The sequence below is a fragment of the Nomascus leucogenys genome, chromosome 22a (genome assembly GCF_006542625.1).
Source record: "Nomascus leucogenys isolate Asia chromosome 22a, Asia_NLE_v1, whole genome shotgun sequence".
NCBI classification, from domain to species: domain Eukaryota; kingdom Metazoa; phylum Chordata; class Mammalia; order Primates; family Hylobatidae; genus Nomascus; species Nomascus leucogenys.
In genome coordinates this window covers 108,560,624-108,588,093 of record NC_044402.1, presented here as the reverse complement: position 1 = coordinate 108,588,093, position 27,470 = coordinate 108,560,624, and the positions used below count along the sequence as shown (strand labels likewise).

The following is a 27,470-nucleotide window of genomic DNA, read 5'->3' as shown; positions in this document are numbered from 1 at the left end:
TTTTCTGCCCTTCAATTTGTGCATAGTTAAATGACAAAGACTCATTCTGTTATTTTGCCTTATCTTGTGCTTATCTTTGAGGGTCAAAGACAGTGTTTTGTCTGCCTTTGCCAGCCTTGCTTGTTTCCTGACTAAATTGGTTAAGAGGCTGATTGGTAGCCAAGATTGTTGTCACAGATTAAGTCCAAAAGGGAAGGAGAGGTCATAGATGCAGCCCATCACCGCTGAGTATGTCTGCCCTTTCAAACAAGAGGTTAGTCACCTTTTCGCTTAGATCTTATCACTGGTCTCATACTCTTGGGATGCCAGTTAACAAAGACCTAGGCTCACTTTTTAGCAGGTTCAAGTTCAGCAGAGACAGAAAATAAATCAAGTAATTACTTCTCTCATACATTTACTCTGAATGCCCATAGAAACTGGTTTGTGAGTGTGTACTAAGCCATAAGCTGGTTGTTGTTTTGAAGGTTAAAGTTGTAAGTATTCTCCCTTCTGCTGGTGAGTTGCAATGACCAAAAGAGTTAAAGTCAACAGGAAGTGAGGGAATTATTAATTTCCCATGACATCCTCACCACCCAGCAAAGGCCTTCTGTTGGACAGGAATGTGTCTGTGGGTCAGAAAGACTTGAACAGCTTGTGAAGAAGGCCTTTGCATTCTTGCCTTCTGTGTGTGGTTGTTCGTTCACATAGTGCTCACTCTCTGGTGGAACCTTTGAGGCTGTTATTGTAGGCTGACAGCTTCATGCAAGAAGCAGCATGATTTCTTTTTTTTTTTCTTTTTAAGATGGAGTCTTGCTCTGTTGCCCAGGCTGGAGTGCAGTGGCATGATCTCGGCTCGCCACAACCCCTGCCTCCTGGGTTCAAGCAATTCTCTTGCCTCAGCCTCTTCAGTAACTGGGACTACAGGTGCGTGCCACCATGCCTGGCTAATTTTTATATTTTTAGTAGAGATGGGGTTTCGCTATATTGGCCAGGCTGATCTCGAACTCCTGACCTCATGATCCGCCTGCCTCGACCTCCCAAAGTGCTGCGATTATAGGCATAAGCCACCATGCCTGGCCCACAGCATGATTGCTGGAGCAGGAATGATTGGTTTTGTTGTATGTTTTTGTTTCCTTTGTTTTTGATTTCTTTCGACTGAAGTAATCTCTGTATACCTATCATTGTCATTTAATTGTGTTCTGTTACTTAAAATTCTTTATTGTCCCTTAATTAGTAATGATTCCTTATTTATGCTTGTATAATACCTTTGTATACTTCTGTTGAAGTGCTTTTTATACTTGGTTTTGTGTCTCACTTTCCACTAGCTATTTAGCTCTTCAAGAGCAGGAGCTGTGTTTTGTGTCTAATATCTCACATAGTGTTTGGGTACTTGGTCCGTTCTCTATAAATGATTGTTGAGGATAAATGGTTATGTGATTAGAAATCAGCTAACTTCTAATAGAAATAGTAATTGTTTTAGAGTTTGTAAAGAACTTTCACATACTTCGTCCACATTTGTGCTTCTCTGCTTTCTCAGGTAGATGGGAGCAGGTATTGGCAGGACTTCCACTTGCAGATAAGAAGGGCACAGAGGCCCTGAGTCAGCCTGACTTGCTGGATGTCAGTTAGCTCAGAAGGCAGTGTGGGGACTTGACCCTTTCCTGATGTCATAAATTTATGTTCTTCCCATTGCCACACTTCTCTCACAGTGAACAAACTCAATACTTAGTCTGAGTGGCTCAGGGGTTGGATTCAGCCTACTCACTCCTTGTTTATGGTCCTTCTACTAAGATCAGGGCCCCTGTGTAATTTAAGGTGATTTAAAAGGTAATTGAACTTGGGTGGCCCAAAGGACTCAGTAATTAGACAAGGATTTGAGGAACTTCGTTTTCTTTTCTTTGGGAACTACAATTGACAATAAATGAACCATCTTGGGTTCTCTTTCATCATCTTTAAAATAGTCCCATTACTTTACTCACCTCTCTTTTTTGAGATTACTACAAGTATTTATTAAGAATTTTATCAGGCAGGCGGATCATGAGGTCAGGAGATCGAGACCATCCTGGCTAACACGGTGAAACCCCGTCTCTACTAAAAAAATACAAAAAAATTAGCCGGGCGTGGTGGCGGGTGCCTGTAGTCCCAGCTACTCCGGAGGCTGAGGCAGGACAATGGCGTGAACCCGGAAGGCAGAGTTTGCAGTGAGCCGAGATCGTGCCACTGGACTCCAGCCTGGGCGACAGAATGAGACTCCATCTCAAAAAAAAAAAAAGAAGTTTATCAGAGTTCGAGACCAGCCTGGCCAATATGATGAAACCCCATCTCTACTAAAAATACAAAAAATTAGCTAGGCATGGTGGTGGGCACCTGTAATCCCAGTTACTTGGGAGGCTGAGCAGGAGAATCACTTGAACCTAGGAGGCAGAGGTTGCAGTGAGCTGAGATCACACCATTGCACTCTAGCCTGGGCAACAAGAGTGAAGCTCCGTCTCAAAAAAAAAAAAAAAAAAAAAAAAAGTTTATCAAAGCACTTCAAAATTTTTTTTATTCCATAGGCTTGTAGGGAACAGGAGGTATTTAGTTACTAAGTTCTTTAGTGGTGACTTGTGAGATTTTGGTGCACCCATCCCCCAGGCAGTATACAGTGAACGCGATTTGTAGTCTTTTATTCCTCACCCCCTCCCCACCCTGTCCCCCTAAGTCCCCAAAGTCTATTTTCTCATTCTTATGCCTTTGAATCCTCATAGCTTAGCTCCCATTTATGAGTGAGAACATACGATGTTTGGTTTTTCATTCCTGAGTTACTTCACTTAGAATAGTAGTCTCCAATCCCATCCAGGTTGCTGTAAATGCCATTAATTGATTCCTTTTTATGGCTGAGTAGTAGTCCATCATATATATGTATATGATATATAGATATATATATCTCACAGTTTCTTTCCATTCGTTGATTGATATGCATTTGGGTTGGTTCCACATTTTTGCAGCTGCAAATTGTGCTACGATAAACATGCATGTGCAAGTGTCTTTTTCGTATAATGACTTCTTTTCCTCTGGATAGATACCCAGTAGTGGGATTGCTGGGTCAGATGGTAGTTCTACTTTTAGTTCTTAAAGGAATCGCCACACTATTTTCCATGGTGGCTGTACTAGCTTACATTCCCAACAGCAGTGTAGAAGTGTTCTCTTTTCACCACATCCACGCCAACATCTATTTTTTTTTTTTTTTTTGAGACAGAATCTCACTCTTTTTCCCAGGCCAGAGTGCAGTGGCGCTATCTCGGCTCACTGCAAGCTCTGCCTCCCCGGTTCACGCCATTCTCCTGCCTCAGCCTCCCGAGTAGCTGGGACTACAGGCGCCCGCCACCACGCCCGGCTAATTTTTTGTATTTTTTTAGTAGAGACGGGGTTTCACTGTGTTAGCCAGGATGGTCTCAATCTCCTGACCTCGTGATCCGCCCGCCTCGGCCTCCCAAAGTGCTGGGATTATAGGCGTGAGCCACCGCGCCCAGCCTATTTTTTTTTTTTATTATGGCCATTCTTGCAGGAGTAAGGTGGTATCACATTGTGGTTTTGTTTTGCATTTCCCTGATCATTAGTGATGTTGAGCATTTTTTCATATATGTGTTGGCCATTTGTTATCAAGCACTTTATAAACTTGATTCTAACCTTGCATGTGAAAAATGATTATTTTCTGTAAACACCAAGTGATTTTTTCCTGAGATTAACTCAGTTTTAGGAGTTTTGTGAGATAATTAGATAAATACAGTCCTGTATTGAATTTAGAAACACAGCCTCTATTACTCAGGCTCAAGTAGAAGATTCTAAATAGTTATATAAACTGATGACATCTTTAAGTCTACTTCCCCAGCCCTTTCTGGGTATCTTGCATATTTGGTCTCACTGTACTTCCTTGTTGTTACATTCACTGTTGCAGTCAGCCACACTAGCTGGCTTGGCTCTGATGGAACCTACTTGCACCTCACCGGTTACTCCTGCTGCAGTTGGAGGCTGTTAAAGTTTTTATCATGGAAGTTTTTGCCTTCTTCCTCTCAGTCCCAAGATAAAGCTAATTCAAGTGGTTCTTTTGTTTGTTTTCTAGTCAACGTTCTCTGCCATGGAGGCAAAGGGAGATGGAAAACATCAAGTCTGCATTTTTAGACATTTCATAACTGAAGTTTGTGTCTTCCTGCTGTTTCTAAGAGCGAGACATATTGGATCTCTGGTGGTTTTATGAAAATGGGCTTCCCAACCAGAAGCTTTGGCTTTCCAATTTGACATAAAGGTGCAGTATTACTGCTGCCTTCAGTCGCAAAGCAATCTGAGATTTAAAGTGCCATGCTTATATTTAGTTAGGTTTCTGAGGCAGCAAATGTCTCAATGATTTTGCAGGTGGCAAACAATAAACATGTGCAGAGATGTACTGAAAAATGCTTTAAATGGATTGTTGGGACTACTTCAAAGGGAACATCTCATTACTGGTGTTGTAAAGAGCTTGAGCTCTAAGTCATTGGAAAATGAACCCAGCCAAGTTGCTGATATTGTAGTGGTTCACAGGACAATTCCTAAGTAATGCATAGGTGCTTTGGTTTCTATAAAAGGTCTGAGTGAGGTTTTTGCTACCTGATCTTTGCCATGTTATTTTTTAAGCCCAGGTTTTAATAGCTAGGAAGCCTTTTCTACCAAGAAAAAAATGTAAAAGCTTGAGTCAACATGACGTTTCAGAAAGTATGTCAGATTTTACTGAAACGAGCCTGTAAGGAATCCAAATATAATTTTGCCAGGAAACTAGAGTGGTATATATACTTACAGATGTCAGTGGCTTGAAAATATACTGTTTATTCAGTTATTCATTTAGCACATGCTTACTGAGTACCCACTGTGTACTACTAACCACAGTTCTAGGCCCAATGAGAGTTATACAAATGGAAGAGGGCAGAATTGCTGCTTTCAAGTTCGTCTAAGTCCAGTAGGTAGGCGTGTTACTTGATATCAGGTAAGTTACTTGGTATCATTGAGCTTCCTCATTTGTAAAATGAGGGTAATAGTACTCACATTATACATTTTGGGGCTTAGAGATATGAAATACCAAGCGACATACCTGGCACAAAATAGGCTTTTGATAACTTATAATTATTGTCATCGTCATTTGAGAAGGAACATGCAGCATACAGTATATGTTGTGAGGGAGGTACCAAAGATATTCGGTGGCAGTTTAAAGAAAGAACAGACCATTTTAGGATCAGGGACCCAAAAAAGCTTGCGGAAGAGGTGGCATTTGAGCTGGGCCTTGAAGAATAGAATTTCAGTAGGTTGAGGTGGGAAGAGGGTATTTCTGAAATAACTGGAAAAGCAATAGCATTCAGTTTGGAGGTAAAGAGTGTGTGAATTGAAGTAGAAAGTTGGAATGGCAAACTAACCCAAGATTGTGAAAGGCCTAGAATGTCAGGTTAAAGAGTTGAACCTTGTTGTCAATGGGAGCTTCATGGAAGGGTTTCCCTGGTGCCCAGAACAGTGTCCAGCCCATAGTAGGCACTCAGCAAATACTTACTGAATAAATAACTGAGTGTAATTTTAGACAAATGGAGCTTAGTAAGCCAGGTAGAAATGTCTTACAAATAGCTGGGAACATAGGACCAGAAGTCAATTCTGAGATTGAGACTGAAGGTAGAAATTTGAACAGCGTGAATATAGAAGAAGTTATTGGAGTTGCATGTGTGGATAAATTGATTTAAGGAGAACATCATGTAGCTCTAGCCAGAGAAGAGAGCTCAGACAACACCCCTATTTGACCAGGAAGGGAAGGAAGAAGATGGAGACTAAGTGGGTAGAAATGGGAAGAAAACTTCAGTGAATGTAGTACCCACAAAACCCTGGGAGGAAACTTTTAAGGAGGGGCTGGTTAACAGCACAAGGAGTTTAAGGACTTTGGAAAACACTAATGGCTATGTAACAAGGAGGTCCCTTGGTGGCTATAGAAGAGAAGTTCAACTGAGTGGGATCTTGTGTCAGGTTGTAAGGTGTAAGTAGGCACAGCACTCCCTGGGACATTTCTTTTTGTCTGGTTTTTTTTTTGGCAAGGTTAGTATTTACTGGTATTTGATTTTTTTGGAGCATACATTTAAACAAACAGTGTGCCCAAACTGTATATATAGTTTTGATTCCAATTAAATATTGGATAAAAGTACACCTAACTATTGATTTACTTTCACTGAGTTATGAGATCATGACTGCTTTTTATTTCCTTTTCCATATCTGTCACTATTTTCCAGAGTTTCTACAAATATTTATTACTTTTAGAACTGGAAAAAAATTATATACTTTATTTTTATTTATTTATTTATTTTGAGACAGGGTCTCACTCTGTCTCCCAGGCTGGAGCACGGTAGTTCAATCACAGCTTACTACAACCTCGAACTCCTGGGCTCGAGGGATCCTCTTGCCTTAGCCCCCTGAGTAGCTGGGACTACAGGCACATGCCACCACACCTGACGAATTTTTTATTTTTAATTTTATTTATTTATTTATTTTTGAGATAGAGTCTCACTCTGTCACCCAGGCTGGAGTGCAGTGGTGCAATCTTGGCTCACTGCAAGCTCCGCCTCCCGGGTTCAAGCGATTCTCCTGCCTCAGCCTCCCGAGTAGCTGGGACTACAGGTACCCACCACCATGCTCAGCTAATTTTTTGTATTTTTAGTAGAGATGGGGTTTCACTATGTTAGCCAGGATGGTCTCCATCTCCTGACCTTGTGATCCACCCGCTTTGGCCTCCCAAAGTGCTGGGATTACAGGCATGAGCCACCGTGCCCGGCCTATTTTTAATTTTTTGTTTGTAGAGAAAGGGTCTCACTGTGTTGCCTAGGCTGGTCTTTCCTGGCCTCAAGTTATCCTCCTGCCTCAGCCTCCCAAAGTGCTGGGATTATAGGTGTGAGCCACCACCTCCAGCCCAAATTATTTTTTTAATGGTATGCTCTTTATGTATTGTGGCAATAGTCTTCTCTTTCATTTAAACTTAGATATAATATAGCAATTTAATGTTTGCTTCAAACCTATGAAAATGGGATTCCATCTGTGTTTCTAGCTGTCTGTTTCATCTGATAGGCCTCTGAGCTCTTTTTATGAGGTCCACCCTGGCACCATTTCCTTATCAGCTGCTTGCGGCATGCCTGTGCTTCATCCACATCCTTACATCGCCATGTAGCCTCGTGGTCCAGAAAGGCCATTTACTAGGGGCAGATCCTCTTGTGGTGTGTCCTTCACATTATGTAACTCTTAGAAAATTCTCAGTCAGCCACAACCTTAAACCAAGGTGATGTGAACGCCCTCAATGTGGACCATCTTTGTAATCACCCTTGGCTCTTATTTTTGAAAATTGATAGACATAAGTTGTCCTAGGTGTCTTTGCCATTGCAGTTTTCTTCCCCGTCCAGCTGCTTCTAAAATGATATGGCCCCAGACACCTTCAGCACTCATAATATTCTGAGTCACTTAGCTAAGAGGGAGGGAGTCAGCGCTTTTACCATCCAGCTCAGGAGGACACAGCATCTCTGGGTGAGTCAGGGTAGAATTATTACTCATAAGTGCTTCTGTCTCTGTGTGAGAGAACTACTGTATTCATCCTGTTAATTAGCCTTGCCTAACGAGCATGTAAACAACAGATTTCTTAGTTAGGAAATAGTGATACACTGATTCGTTTTGATGCGTGCATAGGATTCTTTGGGTTGAGCTCTTTTATTTCCTCAATTTCTCAATCTATTAAATAGGGGAAATATACCCCTTCTTACAGAAAGGGTGTTCTATACAAATATAAGATAAAATGTCTATAGGTCACTGAGTTTGGCTGAAAAGCAGTGTATTATAAATAGTTCGTTGCTGACTTTGCCTTTGTTGAACTGACAAATCTTTCCAGGGAGAGATGAGGAACATTTGGTTGTTGAATGGGTGAGGTCCAATGGAGTGCTCCATAATTATGTAGCAGTTTATATTTGTAAAGGCATGTTGGAGCAGCTACCTAGTGAATGATCCACACGCAAAGCAATTTGATATTAGCAACTCTATGGGATACAGGTAGCTGAGTAAGGCATGCAGAGGTTAAATGGTTTGCCAGAGGCCACCCAGCGAGTGGTTGAGCCAGATTTAGAACACAGTTCTAATTAGCTCCTGATTTCTAGTTTTGTACTGAGGCAAACCATACTGCACCCACATGCTAATCTTATTCCCTTCACTTTGTCAGAGGAAGGTCCCCTTTATATTTTGACCTATCTGAATATATTTATTATATTTCGATTAATTTCAAAACTAAATGAGGCAAGCTAGTAAGAAGTACTCAATTACAGAAATTAAACTTGACATCAGACTGTTGTACTGTAGTGAATTTGAGGGCTATAGAGCTCAGGAAAAAGATGAAATTCCAAAGAGTAAGGTTGGAAAACAGAGCCTAAAAGAATGAAGACAGAGAGTATATAGGAGGATAAGTAAGAAGGTCATGGTGTCTGCAGTCAAGTAGCTCAGAGTTTAGAGTAGGATCTAGAGAGATTGGCTGATCATTTTGGTACAATGTGGCAAACCCAGGGTGCTATGAGAGCCTGACCAACTAGGAAAGGCTCCCCAATTTGGACAAAAGCATGAAGGAGTAAAACAACAAGGTGGGTGGGTGTTCGTTAAGAACTTTAAATTGGAGAAGTGGATAGGTCATGAGGTGCTATCTCTTATGCAACGCGACAACAATGCATTTGTTCAACGCGCGCACTTGCGTGTGTGTGTGTGCCAAACACTATTCCATGTATTTGGGGTACATCAGTGAACACAATGAACACAAATTCCTGGACTTGTAGAGCTTATATTTTAGTGGAGAGAGAGAAACACTAAATGTTAAATAAGTCAATTAAATGGTATGTTAGAAGATGGTAAATGCTTAAGGAAAAAGGGTACCTCAAGCCAGGTAATCAAGGTTAACGTGAACAGTATTGTAAGTCATGTTCATAGTATATACCCTTAATATTATATGATGAGAATGGTACTTCACCTCCGTGGGCTTCCACTCAAAAACATATAGCCCTGGTTTAATAATGAGAAAAACATCAAACAAGTCCAAAATGAGGGACATTCTATGAAATACCTGACTAGTACTCCTCAAAACTGTCAAAGACATCAAAAACAGGTAAAGTCTGAGACATTGTCATAGCCAACACAAGGCCCAAGAAACATGACAACTAAATGCCCTGTGGTATCCTGTATAGGATCCTGGAATAGATAGAGGACATTAGGGAAATTTGAAGAATTCTGAAAAAAGTATAGACTTAAGTTAATAATAATGTAACAATATTGGTTCATTAATTGTGACAAACGTATCATACTAATGTAAGATGTTACATAGAGGAAACTGAGCATGGGGTATATAGGAACTGAGTGTATTATCTTTGTAATAATTTTATAGATATAAAACTGTTGGCCAGGAGTGGTGGCTCATGCCTGTAATCCTAGCACTTTGGGAGGCCAAGGTGGGCGGATCACCAGAGTTCAAGAGTTCAAGACCAGCCTGGCAACATGGTGAAACCCTGTCTCTACTAAAAATATAAAAATTATCCAGGCGTGGTGGTGGGCACCTTTAATCCCCACTTCTCAGGAGGCTGAGGCAGGAGAATCGCTTGAACGCCGTGGGGTAGAGGTTGTAGTGAGCTGAGATCGTGCCACTTCACTCTAGCCTGGGCGAAAGAGCAAAACTCCGTCTTGAAACAAACAAACAAACAAACAAAAAACTGTTTTAAAATGAAAAGTTTATTTAAACAAAAGCAGAGTAAGGGAGCTCAAGAGTCTAGGACAGAGAAGTGCATTATAATTTTAAAGAGGGTGGTCAGGGAGGGTCATATGAACAATTACCTAAGGAGAGAGTTGTCCATGTTGGGGTGTCTGGGGGAGCAGCAAATGCAAAGGCCCTGAGGTGAAAACTTGCCTGCATGTTTAAGAGCATGAAAGTGCTCATGGGGCCTCTTACCTTCTTTGGGCCTCAGTAGCTTCTTCTATGAAATACTAAGGTTGAAAACATAATCCCAAAGGCCAATTTCCTTGTCTAACAGTCTATGGCTTTAGACCATGTGGGTTAGAAGTATTCCACCAACCAGCATGGCCAACGACGGTGATAATACTTTACTTTTTTTTTGAGACAGAGTCTCGCTCTGTCGCCCAGGCTGGAGTGCAGTGGCGCAATCTCGGCTCACTGCAAGCTCCGCCTCCCGGGTTCACGCTATTCTCCTGCCTCAGCCTCTCCGAGTAGCTGGGACTACAGGCGCCCCCCACCACGCCCAGCTAATTTTTTTGTATTTTTAGTAGAGACGGGGTTTCACCATGGTCTCGATCTCCTGACCTCGTGATCCGCCCGCCTCGGCCTCCCAAAGTGCTGGGATTACAAGCATGAGCCACTGCACCTGGCCACTTTTTTTTTTTTTTTTTTTTGAGACAGGGCCTCGCTCTGTTGCCCAGGCTGGAGTGCAGTGGCATGATCTCAGCTCACTGCAACCTCCGACTCTCTAGTTCAAATGATCCTCCTCCCACCTCAGCCTCCCGAGTAGCTGGGACTATAGGTGCACACCGTCATGACTGGCTCATTTTTGTATTTTTAGCAGAAATGAGGTTTCACCATGTTGGCCAGGCTGGTCTCAAACTCTTGGCGGATCAAGTGATCTGCCTGCCTCCCAGAGTGCTGGGATTACAGGCATGAGCCACTGCACCTGGCCTGTTATATACTTCTAACCAGCCTGCAAATACCAAGCCAGAAGCATAAAAAATAATATATCTCGATAGTTTGATAAATCAAAAAAAAAGAGAAAGAAACAAATAATTTTTTGAAGGTTATTTACACTTTATCATGAGTAAAGACTGAATTTGAAACACTGGATGAGAAAAGGAATAGCAGTAATCTTCAATTAACAACTTAATGCTCTGAACCTTGGTGGCTTCTTTATAAAATGGGAAACCTGTACTTTGTTTATGTTCATTTCAGTTTTTAGTAAGGAAAGAACAAAAAGTTTTAAGATTTATTATATTTATGTATATTTCTGTCTCTGGTATACAAGATGAAATTGAAAAATATCCCAAGTTTCAAAATTATAGAAGCACTAAAACCCTGTTACACATTTGGAGAGACTGAAGGTTTAACTTTAGACTCAGAAAAAATAACCGTGTTTACAGCTAGAAATGTTTTATAACTAATGTATATCTCTAAAAATAAATCTGTGCCTTGCTTCATGAAATACTAACATAATAAATATCAAAATATATAAAAGTAGACAAATTCATAATCATTATCACTTTGCAAGAGGTTCTATAGAGGTCCTATGAACTACAAACCTCCTTGATACATCTAAAATAAAGGTCTGTGTATATGAGTTTAATTTACATAGGTTAAGCAAAGTAGATTGGTGCTGTTGATATAAATGTAGTGGTTTAATGACCTAAGTGGTAAAAATGAATTTAACCATAAAATTGTGAAGTTTTTACAAATAAAGCACTTTTTTTTTACAAAAACTATTGACCTTTGCAACAACATATATGTATTAGTCCGTTTTCATGCTGCTGATAAAGATATACCCCAAGACTGGGCAATTTACAAAAGAAAGTGTTTTATTGGACTTACAATTTCACATGGCTGGAATCATGGTGGAAGGTGAAAGGTGAAAGACACGTGTCACGTGGCAGCAGACAAGAGAAGAACTTGTGCAGGGAAACTCCTCTTTTGAAACTATCAGATCTCATGAGGCTTATTCACTATCACAATAACAACACGGGAAAGACCTGCCCCCATGATTCGATTACCTCCCACTGGGTCCCTCACACAACACGTGGGAATTCAAGATGAATTTGGTTGGGTGGGGACACAACCAAACCATGTCATTATATAATGGTGTTGCTAGTTGCCTAGTTTTGCCTACTTATAAGTAGTTAAGGATTAAAAAAGCCCTTGCCTAGTTGTTTTGTTTGTTTTTTGTTTTTTGTGTTTTTTTTATGGTAAAAGGTAAATGTGACAGTTGGGCACTTGAAATGTGACTAGTGTGACTGAGGAACTTTGACTTTACTAAATTTAAGTTTGAATGGTCATGATGGCTACTATCTACTGTACTGGACAGCATCACTGTCAAGGTCTGCTCTAATTTGGCCTGGTCTTGGTAATCTAGTGTTTGAAAGCATGGGTTACTGCTTATGTAGGATTCTTTCTGCCCAGGTAGAGATGTAAGGTTTGGAACTTGAGTTCTGTAGAGAGAAAAGGATGAACTCAAGCCTGCCATTCAGGCTGTGACTTCACCTTAAGCTCATAGACACCCTGCAGACTGGACCCATACTCTGAGGCCAATCCTGGAAGTCTTGGGGAGTTTGGAGTCTGAAACCCTAAGAATGCCAGAGCAATTCTGAAGTCCAGAGTCATCATCAAGCATTATATAATCTAAGTCTAAGAAGCACAAGCACAGTCACGTTTGGATTTAAAAAAAGGGCAGAACCTCCTTCTCTGCTTCCCTGTGGCACCTTTAAACCCAACAAATCATCAGTGCCTTCAAAGTTTGTGAAAGGACTCAAGCATTTATGACTTTTAGACTGATTATGATACAGGCCCAGTCACAGAATTCCTAGTCTCTTTTGCTTACTATTTTAGGTCAGCATATCAGAGATTTGCCAGGGCAGTCTTTTCACAAATGCTCTCAAAGCATTTTTTCTGTGTGAGTAAAAGCTATTGACCTTAATTCCTCTTATCAAGTGCTCCTCCCTGCTCCGTGTAAGTTTTTATCCAAAGCGGGTAGTGATATGTATTCCTGACAATGGCACTTCTGTGTAGGTGTTGTCTGCCTTTGTGCTTGAGTACCATAGAATAGGCGTAGAGGTGGGAAAGCAATTCGGCAGACTTGTGTACTGTAGAATACAATGAACCATGTGCCAATGTTATCCTGTTTATTTTCTTCCAGGAAATCAAGGATTGGTGTGGCATTGCTTTGACAAGTACTTCCTGTTGTCTTCACAGAGGTCTCACTGAAGAATAATCTCAAAGGAACATTTGGTCTCCCTATACATCTGTTAATGCCCATTAGCCACTAGAAAATGCTTTTAATTACCAGGAAAACATCAACCACCTTTGTGTTTGGCCTGCTTCAGGAAGCCCAATGAAGGTTTCTTCCAGTTGTTGCCATAGCTCTATTGCTGAAGCACCCCTCTTGGTTGGGTGAATGTTCATGAAGCCATTTCTGGAACCAGCTTAGGAGGCTGAGGCCTCCTGGAGCCTGTGACATGGAAGCTTTGGAAGTGGATGATATCAGCCCGGCCTTAGAAGTTACAGAGGAGTTCTTTAGTACTTTGGATAGTAATCTAGAAAAGGCTGTGCAGCAAGCAGAGGTTTATGGGATCCAGGAAGTCCCTGAACTGGTGGGGCATGAGGTACTCAGTAACATAACAGACAATGGTGCTATGAGAAATGTCACCTCCCTGGGCAAGGGGGGCATGATTTGGGACCACTGTAAGAGCAGGCTCTTAGAAACCAAAGCTCAAAATGTCTTCCCTGCCAAAGAACAGTTTATGGTCCAGAGAGGGACAACCCCAGATAATCTTTCCTGGATGGAACAAAAGGAAGCATCAACCTTTAATTTCTTCAGTATCTGTCAGCGTCGGAGGGACCGGCCTCGTTCTGTAAATGACTTACTGGATGAGACCTCAACTTTCAAGCCAGGGCATGCTCGATCACGATCAGATATTACCCAAGTGGACTGGAGGGTGGTCCTCAAAACCACGCCTTTGCAGCAGCAGCAACAGCAGCAGCCATCGCTTCAAGGCCTGCACGTCACCAGGCCATCTTTTCTGTTGCCCTCACCAAATAAGATAGAAGATGCTCAAGGAAATACCGGTATGTTTTTAAATTTTATTTATTTCCTTTTTTTTTTATTTTTCCTTTTTGGGGCTGTGACTCAGATAAGCTTATATGTTTACATATCTGACTTCTACTGAATCATTGTTGATTTTTCCTTTGTCTCTCTTAATCTGCCTCGTGAGAATCTTATGCTCCAGCATCCACATCTGCCCTTGCTTATTTAAGCTCTCTCTTCCATTTTCTTGTGTACTTTACAGTCTTATTATCTTCCTAAGAGGTATTTAGTGAAAAGACGATTACGGTAAATTCTCCCTTTCTAATCTTGTATGTTAGAACCAGAATACTCTCATACTTAATATATTAATAGTATTTTCCTGTGCATATTGTATGATACTGCCTGTTCTTATAGTAGATCGTACGTTGGGCTGAGCCTATGCTAGGAAGGATTTAAAGATGTGTGAAGACACAATCCCTGCCCTAAAGAACTTTTCATCTAGCTGAGGGGATCCAACACCAGCAAGGACTCAAGAAGGTACTTGGTAATGAGAGACAATAGATGGGCCATTGAAATGTGTGGGAGGGGCTTTCGTTTTACTCTGTCCATATAAGAGTGAGTGGCAGTGACCATAAGAGGACAGAAGAAGGAGAAGACACTGTGGGTTGGGCTTCTCAGGAAGGGCTTGGCTTGCAAGGGGACATGGAACTTGAGCTACATCTGGAAGGACACTAAGATGCAGACAGAGAGTCACGGGACATGATACTTGGTCAGGATTATGGTGTAAACAAAGGTGGGGAGAAGGGCGTGCAGAAGAGAACAAGCAGACCCTGGCAAGTAGAGCAAAGGACCCCATAGCCAGCAGTGACAGGAAATGGCTGGAGAGGGTGGTTAGGTCCTCCCTCATGGCAGAGGTTCTTGAATTTCCTTTCTCCTCATACTTTATACACATATGTGTGCACATGAATATGTACTCATGAACTTGCTCTTCTGTGAGACACAACAAACTCTCTCTCCATTTTCCCCAGAATTTCCTTTGAGATAACCTCATTTATACAGGCTATCAATTTTTATTGCTAATGATTCTCAATCACCCTACTCAACCTTTAATGTAGATGGCTTCTACTCAGTTAACTGGGAGACCATTTTTGGTACTTCACCGCTATTTTAGTATTACTTCAGTTTCTATCATTGAATGGTATTCTATTGATGCATTCAACATTTTAATTATAAAAATTAGCTTATAAGTATAACCCGAGGCAAGGATATAGTTTAGTATGTCTGTTAAGCAAATGCATTGTTCCTGAAATTCATCTTTTTTCAAATCTTTTCCACTCTAATTCATGACTTGTAATTCCTTGTCTTCTCTCCTATGCTTTCACCAGTCTTACATCTAGCCAAGGGTAGTGACCATGGGAGTAAAAAGAAAAGGACATTATATATATTTTTTCTTCTTTTAAAATCTGTTTTTTTAGAGACAAGGTCTTGTTGTTTCCCAGGATGGAATATGATGATGTAATTATAGCTCATTGCAGCCTCAAACTCTTGGCTCATGGGATCCTCCCACATCAGCCTCTCAAGTAGCTGGGACTACAGGCAGGCCCGGCTAATTTTTTCAGTTTTTTTTAGAGATGAGGTCTTGCTTGAGTTCCTGTGCTCAAGCAATCCTTCCATTTCAGCCACCCAAGTAGCTGAGATTAGAGGCATGAGCCACCATGCCTGGCTAAGAAAAGGATATTTTAAAGCACAGGACTTGATGACTGATTAGATATTAAGGGACATGGCTGGGCATGGTGGCTCATGCCTATAATCCCAGCACTTTGGGAGGCTGAGGCAGGCGGATCATTTGAGGTCAGAGACCAGTCTGGACAACATAGCAAAACCCTGTCTCTACTAAAAACACAAAAATTAGCTGGGCTTGGTGGCAGGTGCCTGTACTCCCGGCTACTTGGGAGGCTGAGGCATGAAAATCGATTGAACCTTGGAGGCAGAGGTTGCAGTGAGACCGTGCCACTGCACTCCAGCCTGATTGACAGAGGGAGACTCTGTCTCAAAAAAAAAAAAAAAAAAAAAATTAAAGGACATACAAGTTGCTGTAAGCCCAGTGCCTAGCAGAATGATAGCTTTGCTTTGAGCTCATGTACAAGCAGTTGCACCTTCTGATTAGTAAATAACCTCAGTAGCTTTTTGGTTTCTTGGCATTCATTTAGGTTTTTATCACAACCTCCTTAACCATTCTAAATCCCTGGTGTAGCATGAATCAAGAGGGTGTCCTATTTCCAATTTTATTTTTCCTATCTTCTTTTGATTGTAAATATAGGAGTTCAACCTTCCTTAGGCTCTCTCAAGACCTGAACTACTCCTTTAAGTGCTCAACAGACCATGATAATTATTTTTTAATTCTCATGTTTTAAAAAAGTTTAATATTAAATTATGTTGAAATATGAGAACTGAGTGGTATTTTGAAAAGTCAGCTGTAACAAATGGCATTTGCAAATATCGATATAATATGTTCTGACCACCATTTATTTATTAATTTTTAAATTTTTTATCAACAGGGTCTCACTTAGTTGCCCAGGTTGGAGTGCAGTGGTGTAAATCATAGCTCACTGCAGCCTCAGTCTCCCAGGCTCATGGAATCCTTCCACCTCACCCTTCCAAATAGCTGGGACTACAGGCGTGTACCACCATGCCTGGCTAATTTTTTTTTTTTTTTTGAGACGGAGTCTTGCTCTGGTGCCCAGGCTGGAGTGCAGTGGCGCAATCTCGGCTCACTGCAAGCTCTGCCTCCCGGGTTCACGCTATTCTCCTGCCTCAGCCTCTCCGAGTAGCTGGGACTACAGGCGCCCGCCACCACGCCCGGCTAATTTTTTGTATTTTTAGTAGAGACGGGGTTTCACCGTGGTCTTGATCTCCTGACCTCGTGATCCACCCGCCTCGGCCTCCCAAAGTGCTGGGATTACAAGCGTGAGCCACCGCGCCCGGCCTGCCTGGCTAATTTTTTATTGTTATTATTTTTAGTAGAGACGAGGTCTTGCTATGTTGCCCAGGCTGGTCTCAAATTCCTGGGCTCAAGCAATCCTCCCACCTAGGCCTCCCAAACTGTTGGGGTTACAGGCGTGAGCCACTGCTCCCAGCCACTGCCACATTGTAGTCATCCAGGAGATAGCGAATGTGAGTAAATGGCATGCCAAGTTTTGGACACCTTTTCTTTCTGGCATTCTCTGGAGAGCAGGCAAGATAAATCATGTTCCTATTGCCCATCAGTTGAAGGGCAGGGACAAGCAGTGGCCACCCATTCTCAGGCTGGAGTTCTAGATTGCATGGCTGATCACCTATTCTGAGGCTGGTATTCTCATAAGCATTCCTGGAGGGGTGTGCCAATATCCAGGTGCCAACTAGTCAAAATCAGCCAAGATCTCTGAGTAAAATTTACTTTAAAACCTTTGAAGTTAGTAATCCAAACTGAAGAAAGACTCATTGTTTCTCCTGGGGAATATGCCAAAAGCAGAGGGAGGCAGTGTAGTACCTTGGCTAGAGCTGGAGATGAGGACCCAGGAGATTTGAGGTCAGGCAAGACCTCTTCCTTGAGCTGCAGACTTGCATCTCCAACTGCCTGGTGAGCATGTTTGTTGGAATGTACCACAGGCACCTCAAATTCAAAGTGTCTCAAATGACCCATAATCCTCCCTTCTCCCATTCCTGCTGTTCTAAGTTAACAAGGGTTAATGAGAGGCTGGGGGCTCCTCAGAAGAAATAAAATTTCTTCAGTGGGTTTCTTTTGATGAGGTCAACAGGTTTTGTGTCTAGCCCTGTCATTCTCTTACTTGCTGGTGTTATTACTGCATGGTTATGTTTTCTCCAGTTAATGTTCATTTTTTTACCTGGCTCCTTTTCTGAACTCACCTTGCATAGCTTCAAGCCTTATCGGAAGTGCTTCTTCCCTCGTCTGCTCCTTCCTCCTACCCTCCTCCATCCCTTTCCTTCCTCCTGTAACAAGTCCAAGGGTCTTCTTCATCAGGTAGGGCCTCTGCGTCTTCTGTCTCAATTGGTGATGAATAACCAGGCTCTTGAGCCTTTCTGAGGATAAATGCTGCTTTGGGTACATAAAGCAAATTGGGCTCCGGTATAATGAGGGCTGTGGGTAGCTAGGGTGTAGCAGCTATTTTGCTAATAGGGAAGCCTGGTCTGAAGGAGGCCTTCTGGTCAAACAAAGTAGCATATTTGTTAGAAACACTGACTCTAAACCTAGACTGCTAGGGTTTCCAACTTTGCTCTAGTACTTACTAGTTGTTTAATATAAGGCAGGTTTCTTAATCACTCTGTACCCCTATTTTAATTTTTTTTTGGACATAAAGTGTCAGGTAATGGTAGTACTGACCTCAATTTCTTGTGAGCATTAAATGGGTTAAAACATCTAAAGTACTTCTTAGAACCATGTTCAGTACACTTGAACACTTAATAAAAGTTTTAAACATTTAATGATATAATTGTTATTATTATGAATTGAATTTGAAACCCATCAGTGAGAATCAAAGTGACACTAACAAGCATTTCAAGTTTTTTTTTGTTATAAAACGGGCCTCATAATAAATATTTCTTGAAATGAATTGGCCTTCCTGTGGTATACTTTCTCATAGTTATTAACTGGTTTGTTAATGGGAAATAGACCATTCTTTCCCTCTCTCATACTGATTTGTGATCAGCTATTTAATTGTCATTCACACCAGAGTTTATGGTCACTGACGGAAGCGATTGTTTCTTACCCATTTGTTTTTCTTTTCTTTTTAAGTTACTTTTCACCTGAGAATTTTACCCATTGTTTTATCTTCAGTATCTAACTTAGTGCTTTGAACATGTGCTCAAAAATATGTGCTCGAACATTTTTAAAATGTAAAATGAATGTAATTCTGGCAAGAACTAAGCTGATAAATTAAAGATATTAACTTCTTTAGCTGGTTTGTGTCTTTCTAGAAAAAATGACTCCACCCTCTTTTCTGATATCCTCCCTTTCTCCACCTTCACATCACCATTTAGCATTTGCACATCCTCTCTGTGAAGCTCTGTAGCAGCAGTAAATACTGAAAAATGAAGATAGGCTTTTGTCTCAAAAGCTGCCCTGATAAGAGAAAATCAAACACTTTTGATTTTCTCTCCCTGACTGTGTTCACTTTCCCCTCCCTGACTGTGGCTTATAAAGTGCCCCTAACGTTGGAAGAATGTTACTCTGGTCTTGGAGAGCTATTTAGATACCATTTCAGACTCCTGAGTTGCATAGGCACAATTAAGATTTCCCTTCTTACAGGAATCTTGACTGCTGCTTGATGAGCACAAAGCCTGGTGAGATCATTGTGGTTTGCCCTTTAGTCTGTCTGAAGTTGGCAATCATTTGAGATAATTTTATAACTTTTTCAACTTTTCCCTGTTCCTTGATTGTGTTTCTTTATTGAAGATTATTGCTTTGGATTTGGAGGCCACTGCTTTCCTAGAATGGGGAAGGGATATATGAGAGAAGAATACATGAACCAGATTAACAGTTTGTTTATTACTATCAAAGCCAACATCTGAGCACCTAGTGTGTTTATTCTCAGGGTGAGTGAGAGAGCCCAGGTGGAAAGAGAGGGAAAAATAATAATAATAATAATGGCAGTGGCAGCTAACACTTTGTGCACTGATAATTTTAAGTGCTTTATAGGTAGCAGCTTATCCTGTGACATGGGTTTTTCATTGGTCCTGTTTTAAGGATGATGAAACTGAGGCACAGGGAGCATAAGTAACTTGTTCACATTCCCACAGTGAGGGAGAAGTGGAGCCTCAATTTGAATCTAGTCAGTCTTCCTCCGAGTCCAGGCTGTTAACCACTAAGCTGGGGCTGTGCCCTTACTTTGGAAGCTAGTGGTCCTCAGTCTCCTCAGCCCTCCACTTTGAAAGCCTCATTGGCAGTAAATCCCTGCGGGGGTAGTTGGTGGGGATCAGTACGATAATGTTCACTGAACTAAAATTAACCAATATAGGTATAGTTGAAATTATTTAACACAGAAAGATTTATGTGTGCCTTGTAACTCTATCACTGGTTCAGAAAAACTGAGGCATGCCAAAGCAATCCAGCTAAGCAAGGATTGTTTCCTGCATTTAACTTATTCACTGAAATACTCAGACACAGAACCGGTCACAGTTTCTTAGGAGACCAGTGAATCCACAAACGGAAGACGGTCACTTTGCCTTTCATACTCTTTAATGTTAGCATGCCAACAGCTGAAGTGAACCAACCTCGATGGGTTTGTAAGCATGGAAGGGAGAGCTTTGGGGTTTTGCCCCATTAAAAAAAATTATTATACTTTAAGTTCTGTGATACATGTGCAGAATGTGCCAGTTTGTTACATAGGTATACACGTGTTTGGCCCATTTTTTAACTGTCTTACTTGGGAGATTGCCTTGCCTCACGCAGAGGCAGACCTAGCTCTGACTTCTTAAGAAGGAATGTCGGCTGTGCTAGTGGATGAAGGTTGCCACCAGTTGATGGGATGTGGCTTTTTTCCTATCTAAATAGTTAACACCATTTCCATCATCTGAGGATTGAATAGTTTTGTCTCAGGGTTAAACCATGAAGTGATGATGGGAAAAAATAGATCTAAGGCAAAGTGACAGCAGAGGCAGTTATCTCTGGAAAACCTCAAGGTAGGTGGTGGACGCCAAAGCTTTCTCAGGATCAGTGCCTCTCCTTACTGCCATCCCAGCATCTGCTATGCACTTGGTAGCTGTAGCAGGGTGTGACTGGGAACTAGCCCTGAGAATGGGCCCTGATCCTACTACCAAAATGGCTGATTTTTTACAAGTCAACTCCAGAAAATGGAAAAAAAAAGAATGGCTGATTTCTAGTCTTAGCACTAATCTTAGTTGTATAAAGACATGCTCTTCACTAGTGTCTGTACTAAACCCTTTTCCCTCTGCATCACTGTCATCTGTTCTTGTTCATTGAGTAATGACACAATCATAAACACCAAGGACTTTCCTGTAGGATAAAGAAGACAAGGTCTTAACATCTCAGAATTACAATCTAAACATAAATGTATCATAAGGTAAGAACATAAAAAGTCATGTGAACATGTGAACATACATATGAAATACAGGTTATACACACACACACTTATAACAAAGTATAGATACATAGGCTATATGGAAAGAATCCTCAACTAGGACCGGAAAGGTTATCCAAATTCTACTCCTGATTGACCTTGTAAGTTTGGAAAAACCACTTTATTGTCTATTGCGTTTAGTTTACAAACCTACTGAGGCAGGTTAAATTATCTCTATTGTCCTTCCCAACTCCAAAATTATATCATTCTAGGATGTATTTGAATTGACCCAGACTCATGGTTGCGTGGAAGCTAGTTACTGTAGTCAGATAATAAAAAATTGTAATGAAAACGTAGGTATGGTTGAAATTATTTAACACAGAAAGATTTCTGTGTGTCTTGTAACTCTACTTCTGGGTGAACTGCTGTTGCAATTTTTAAAATAAAAAATTTTTAAAGAAATCCTTTGCATTAGCTATAGAGCTCTGAAATTCAACAAACTGCCAGAATCTAACTTACTTTTCCATTCTGACTGTGTTCACATTTTCATCTGCTTGGCAAGGGCAGTGGTCAACTGGGCTTTTGTTTCCGTCGGTTTCACTCTCTGGTGACCTGGTACCATTCCTATGCCTGTATTTTCTTGTTCTAAGTACTTCAGGAGAAGGTCTCAAGCAGAGATTTTCTTTAGGGCTAGAAAAACCATGGCAGTATAGTTTCTTTATCCCAGGTTTTGTGTTACTCTGTTTCGGTTCCCTTTTACCCCATCTTTCACTTTTTAAAAAAAAGCCAAATTTGGGACTTATACTAAAATGACTGCTTTTTCAATTATGATGTTTCTCAAAAGCCTTGGAGCCAGTAGAGGTGGGAATATTCCTGCAGGCTAAGAACAAGTGAGGTCACCAGGACATGGTCTCTTGCTGAATTTATGATTCACCCTTCAGCAAGATTAGTCAGTACAAAGAAGTTGCTAAAATAGGTCACAGAAAATTGATTTTATATGGTCGTATAGTTTCCATTGGTTACATTATTGAATGTTGGCCTGTGGCAGCTATTTGGAAACCCAATATGCCTCATTGACAGCCCACATTCTGATTCATAACACTTCTGTATGGGAACCTTTAAATCAAAATGTCTGATATTTTTTCCTGGTTGTCCTATTAATTTTTTTTTCTTTTTGGCTGAGGAAAACTATGGTTATTAATTTTATAAACTGCTAAAGTTTTCTTTCTAAAACACAAATCTTTTCATGTCACTTTGTTCTCAAAAGTGAACCATAGTTCCCCATTTCTTACAAAATCAAGTGTAAACTTTATAAAGCATCCAGGTATCTTCCCAACCTTATCACCCACACCTTCTTTCTTTTGAACCTTTTTGCCATTTTTGAAAGTGCCATGTGCTTTCAAGCTCCTGGGCCTTTGCTGTCTCTTCATCCCAGAATACTTTCCCTGCCCTTTTCACTTTCCAAAAATCCTCCATTATTTTTCAAGGACCAATTCAAATCCCACATCCTCCCTGGGACCTTTCCAGATTTTTCTCAATTAAAATTCTTTTTTTTTTTCCCCTTTCAGTTGATGTTCCCATGGCATATTTTACTCTGCTATGCACGATAGATAATTGCTTGTCCATCTATCTCCCACACCAGATTGGAAGTCCTTTGAAGATATCAACTGTATTGTAGAAAACTGTACTGTACCAAGCATGAACACATGGAAGGTTGAATTCTGGGTATTGGTGCTTAAAAATCAGGACAGAATAGTGATGTTTTGTTTTTTATTCAGAATGGAAGGGGCTACTCTTTCCTTCCTCATTAGTTACAGCTTGATTCAAGTTGAATGAAGTTTGTTATTATTAATACTGTCAGTAAGAGCTATCACTTAATGAGCGATAATTTTATGCCCAGCTCTGTGCTAAGAAGTGTTCATTCATTATCTTAGTTAATACTCACAACAGTTTAACATAATAGATGATATTATCCTGATTCTACAAATGAGGAAACTGAGGCTTAGAGAAGATGACCTCATCCAAGCCTATGCAGCTAGTATGTGGCAGGGCTAGGATTCTAAGCCAAGCCTAACTCCAAGACTGCACATAACCACTGTGTCAAACCGCTTCTCCAGCCTGAGGAAGGCTAGGACTCATTCCCTCCACCACAAATAAAACACAGTGTGATCTAGATTTAAAGTCTGGAGGTTGGAGTTCCACTCTCAACTTGCCCACTTTGTGGTATAACCTTGGCCAAGTCATTTTGCTTCCTGGAACCTCTTTCCAAATGTGTTCAGTCAGTTAGAATGCTTTCAGAAGCAAGTAACAAAATACTCAACGAAAAGTGGCACAAATAGTAAGGCCAAAATATCACTGTAATTTTTCTTTTATCTGACAGATAACTATTGAGCACTTAGTGGATGCCGAGGACTTTTGCAATAAACACTTCACAGGATACCCAGGGGTAGGTGGTCTTGGGGTCATCCAGGACCTACAGGCTTTCCATCTTTTTGCTTTGTTGTTCTTGGTATATTGGTGATTTCTCTTCTCTCCCCTCACTGGTACAAAGTGGCTACAGCTGCCCCAAGGATCATTTTTTAAAAACATTTTCCTAACTTCCCAAATGTGTTAGGATCATTTTCTTAAATACCAACAGTAAAAGCCAGGAAGAGAGAGAGCAGGGCATCTCTTCTGGGTCTTTTTTCCAGAGGCTCCCAATTGCACCCACTCCTTAGCCAGAACTGGGTCACATGTCCACCCCTAAGGCAATCTCTGGCAAAGGAAAATGGGATCACTGTGATTGGATTAAACAAATTATTATTCTTTTTACAGGGCAGGGGAGAGGCCATCTTTCCTGAGCATATTGCCCCCATACCTGAACAAAATTAGGGTTCTGTTAATGAAGGCAGCTGATAGGTTTTGCCTTACATGTGGATGTGCTAGTGGGATTTCTAGGATCTCTTCCAGTTCTAAGTCTCTATAATTCTGTAGGCTGCATCAAGAAATTGTAATGGAATGCCATTTATGCCTAAAATCCAGTAGCCTAAGTATGGGAGGGTCTTTTATATTTAATTCCTGTAGATTAGAGATATAGAGCCAAAAGCTCACCATGGCAAAGAATAAGCATGGTTTGAAAGGTGATGTTTGGAATTGTTTCCTGGGTCCAAAAGCTCAACAAAGGCTAAGGCTTGCCCTCATCACAGAAGACAGAAAAGCTCTGCTTTTAAAAAGTTGGATCTGTGATCTCCTAGTCAGGTTCACACTTGAGAAAAATTGGCCAGGAATGTATTGACTTATGCTCTATCACTGTTGCCCATAGCAAAGAACTGGATGGAAGAGATCCCTAAACTGGTATATCTAGTTAATATGTAGCCAGATATGTTACAGGTCTGTTTCCACTAGAGCTGACATAGGAAATCTTTTTCCTAGGTTTATGAAGGGAAAATGAATGGAATATCCTCTTTTTACCCAAAAAGAAAATCTCCAAAGTAGCCATAGAAAAGACTAGTTCATTTCTACCAGAACAAATTTGTTAATAAAAATATCTGTGGGATACCATCTGTGTACTCCACTGGCCAATACTGTATGAGGGCCTGTGGAGCATATTAAATATGTGCAAGATGCAGTCCAGCTTTGGTTCCTGTAGTATCGCTCTCTTCATGTTCTTTGCTATGGACATGTGTGGCAGTGTCATGATTAGTGTGCCCTGATATGACTGTAATGAGAACAAAGACCTAAAATTAGTTCATTTTTTCCCTTTGTTTCTGGCTTAAACATAGTCGAGTACTATAATATGAAACAAATTGACTTGGAAAAATGTCTTTTATTAACCAGGAATGCAAAGAAAAGAGTGATGATTGTGATTCAGAATGCCAGAGGAGTCTTCATTGAGGAAAGGCTATTTCAGCTAAGCTTTGAGGGTTGAGCACAAAGTCAAGGTGGAAAGAACACAGCGTATGTATGAGATGGTCAGGAGGCTAACCTAGAACAGGGGTACATTTTGGAGTAGTGAGCTGAGACTTTGGAGGACCTTCAAAGCCATATGAATAGACTTACTGTGATATATTTGGCAAGAAGCAACCACACATGTCTTGAGACTCAAGATTAAAAGGATATTTAATAAGAAATGTGGAAGTTGGTGGGGTGAAAGGTGGTGATAGGGTAGCAGGGACCCTCCTTTTCAGTGGCCTTATGTGTCCATGTAGAGGGACATCAGCTGGAATAGCACTCTTGGCCTCCGTCCATCCCTTTGCACACTCCACCCATGAGAAGGAGGAGTGGCTAATTGGCAAGTTTAGGAGAGGAACCAGGTAATTCAGCTGCTCTCCTAAGAGCACTAATTCTGGTCCGCTCCCCCAGATCTGCTCCTCCATGCCATCAGCCCTTCACGGGCAGTTTCCCAGGAGGGGAGGCCTCTGGCTATCCAGTGATGCTTGTGACTCAGAGGTAAGTCTCTGAAATCCTGGGGTTCAATTTGCTGCTATGCAACTAAGTTGCATCCTCCAGCTGTCTGATGTTTTGATCCCCATGTATCCAACCACCCTCTGTCTATCTCAATTGGTTCAAAAGTTGGGTGAGGAAAAGGAAGCCTCTTCAGTGGGTCTCCTCAGGCCCCAACAGTACATGGAATGATTGGTAGGTGGAAAGAACTAAGGGATAGAAACCAATCAGAAGGTCTGCCAGGCGTCATGATGTGTGATGAGGACTCAGATTAGTGTGATAGTGGCAATAAGGAGAAAGTGGGACTTGTGAAAAGGAAAAGAAGGGCTGTAATTGGGGATAGATGGAGGATAATGGATGAAGGAAAGGGAAAATCTAAGTGAAGGCCCACCATCTGGAATGCTTTTTACCCCTTCCTGCCGTCTCTGAATATCAATTCTATCCTGTCTTCAAAGTCTACCTCAGATACCACCTCCTTCTCATGACTTTTAAGAACTTCCCAAGCAAAAGCCCTCTCTTTCTTCTCTTGCATGTTAGAAGGCTCTGAGTACTTTATGCTGCATATTGCAGATACTTTGGGGCCCATCTTTTCTCCACTATGGGCTATAAACTCTGTTGACAGGATCTGTGTCTGATTGGTTTGGTATCCCCACAGATTCTAGCAAAGTCCTTTGCTGATACAGTCAACAATATTTATGGAGCTAGCCTCTGGTATTCAGGAAGGAGAGAGATATCAAGGTCCCTGTTCTCAGGAGGAGAGAGTTCTTTGAAGGAAATAAGGCAAGAGGTGTGATGGAGAACGATTGAGGGGCTCTTTAACCTGAGTGTTTAAGGGATGGCTTCAGTGAGGACAGCACTTTTGAGGTGAAAAATTGAGAGAGGCAAATAAGGTATTGGAGCTGGGGAGAGAAGCCCCAGACAGAGAACATGGCAACTCAGAGGCCTCGGAGCTAGAATGTGCTTGGCTTGTTCAAGGAACATAAGAGAGGATTGTGGCTGGAGCAAGAGAAGGGTTATAAGATGATATGAGATGAGGTCAGAGCAATAGCCAGAGGCCAGGTCATGTAGACCAGGAAGAAGAGGCATTGTAAGCATATGGAATCTGAAGGAAGAATACAGGTTCAGCCATAACGGGGTAGGTCAAGCAAATAATTTTTTAATAGACACAGTAAACATTAGGATATTGGAAGATGGAGAAAAGGAGGTTAGTAGAGAGAGAACTGCAACATATTATAGAGGAACGGATTCTAGAGAAGTAGGAAGGAATTTTTTAACAGAGTAGAGGTGGAAGGGTCTGCTATAGCAAGGAAGCAAAATGTTTCTTCTTTTGATACTAAAAGGCTGAAACAGAAAACATCTGTTGAACACTTACATAGTGTCAGGCATTGTCCTAAGAGCTACTTATTTCTTCCTCACAACAGTACAGTGAGGTACGTACTACTATGATAGCCCCACTTTAAAGATGAGGAAACTGAGACTCAGGTTAAATAATTTGTCAACGGTCACATAGGCAGTAAGGGCAGAACTGGGTGTTGAACCTAGGCTGGTTGCTCCAGCAACTGTGGCCTTAACCACTGGGCTCTGTGGCACTTCTACAGGACATGGGTTAGTATGATGTTGAAGTGAAGCCAAGTATCTTATATATACAAGAGCTCCCTACGGTGCACAGAGAAAGAGACCGTGGAATTAGGTGCTTGAGGAAAGTGAAGATGGTATGGAAATACTGTTCTGGGGATTGTGTTTCGGACCCACTGAAATGGATAAAAGAATAGATTATCAGGATTAAAGATATGATAGAAAGTGAGCAATATGAATTTGTATTTACTAGGGTTAGCACTTCTATCTCTTGCTCAAGAAAGCTAGACTTAAATAGAGAATATAGATGATGTGATCCGGAATTGGTGATTAAATCGGAGAAGTAGGAGAAAACGAGTTTTAACTACTGACCACAGGCTCTTGAGAAGCTAGGAGTCCAGTGAAACAAGGAAGAGGTTGTAAGGGGTAAGGTGGAAGAGTTTTGTGATTGAAGGCCCTCATGAAGATGGAGTGGAAGGCAGGTGAGGTGGACTGAGAAAAATGCCTGTGTAAAGAATGAAGGAGGACCAGGTTGGAATTGATAAGAACTTCATTATGAAGAGCTCTAAAAGGTCTAGGA

The 27,470-nt window shown here is 41.2% G+C and overlaps 1 protein-coding gene across 1 annotated transcript in view; it reads left to right on the top strand.

Moving 5' to 3' along the window:
* PLEKHM3 (pleckstrin homology domain containing M3) overlaps nt 1-27,470 on the top strand; it is a 201,129-nt gene that overhangs the window by 11,241 nt on the left and 162,418 nt on the right. Inside the window, exon 2 of the mRNA XM_003254005.3 lies at nt 12,930-13,858. Coding sequence (XP_003254053.1) covers nt 13,249-13,858 — 610 coding nt within the window. The 5' untranslated portion in view covers nt 12,930-13,248. The remainder of the gene's footprint in view (nt 1-12,929; nt 13,859-27,470) is intronic.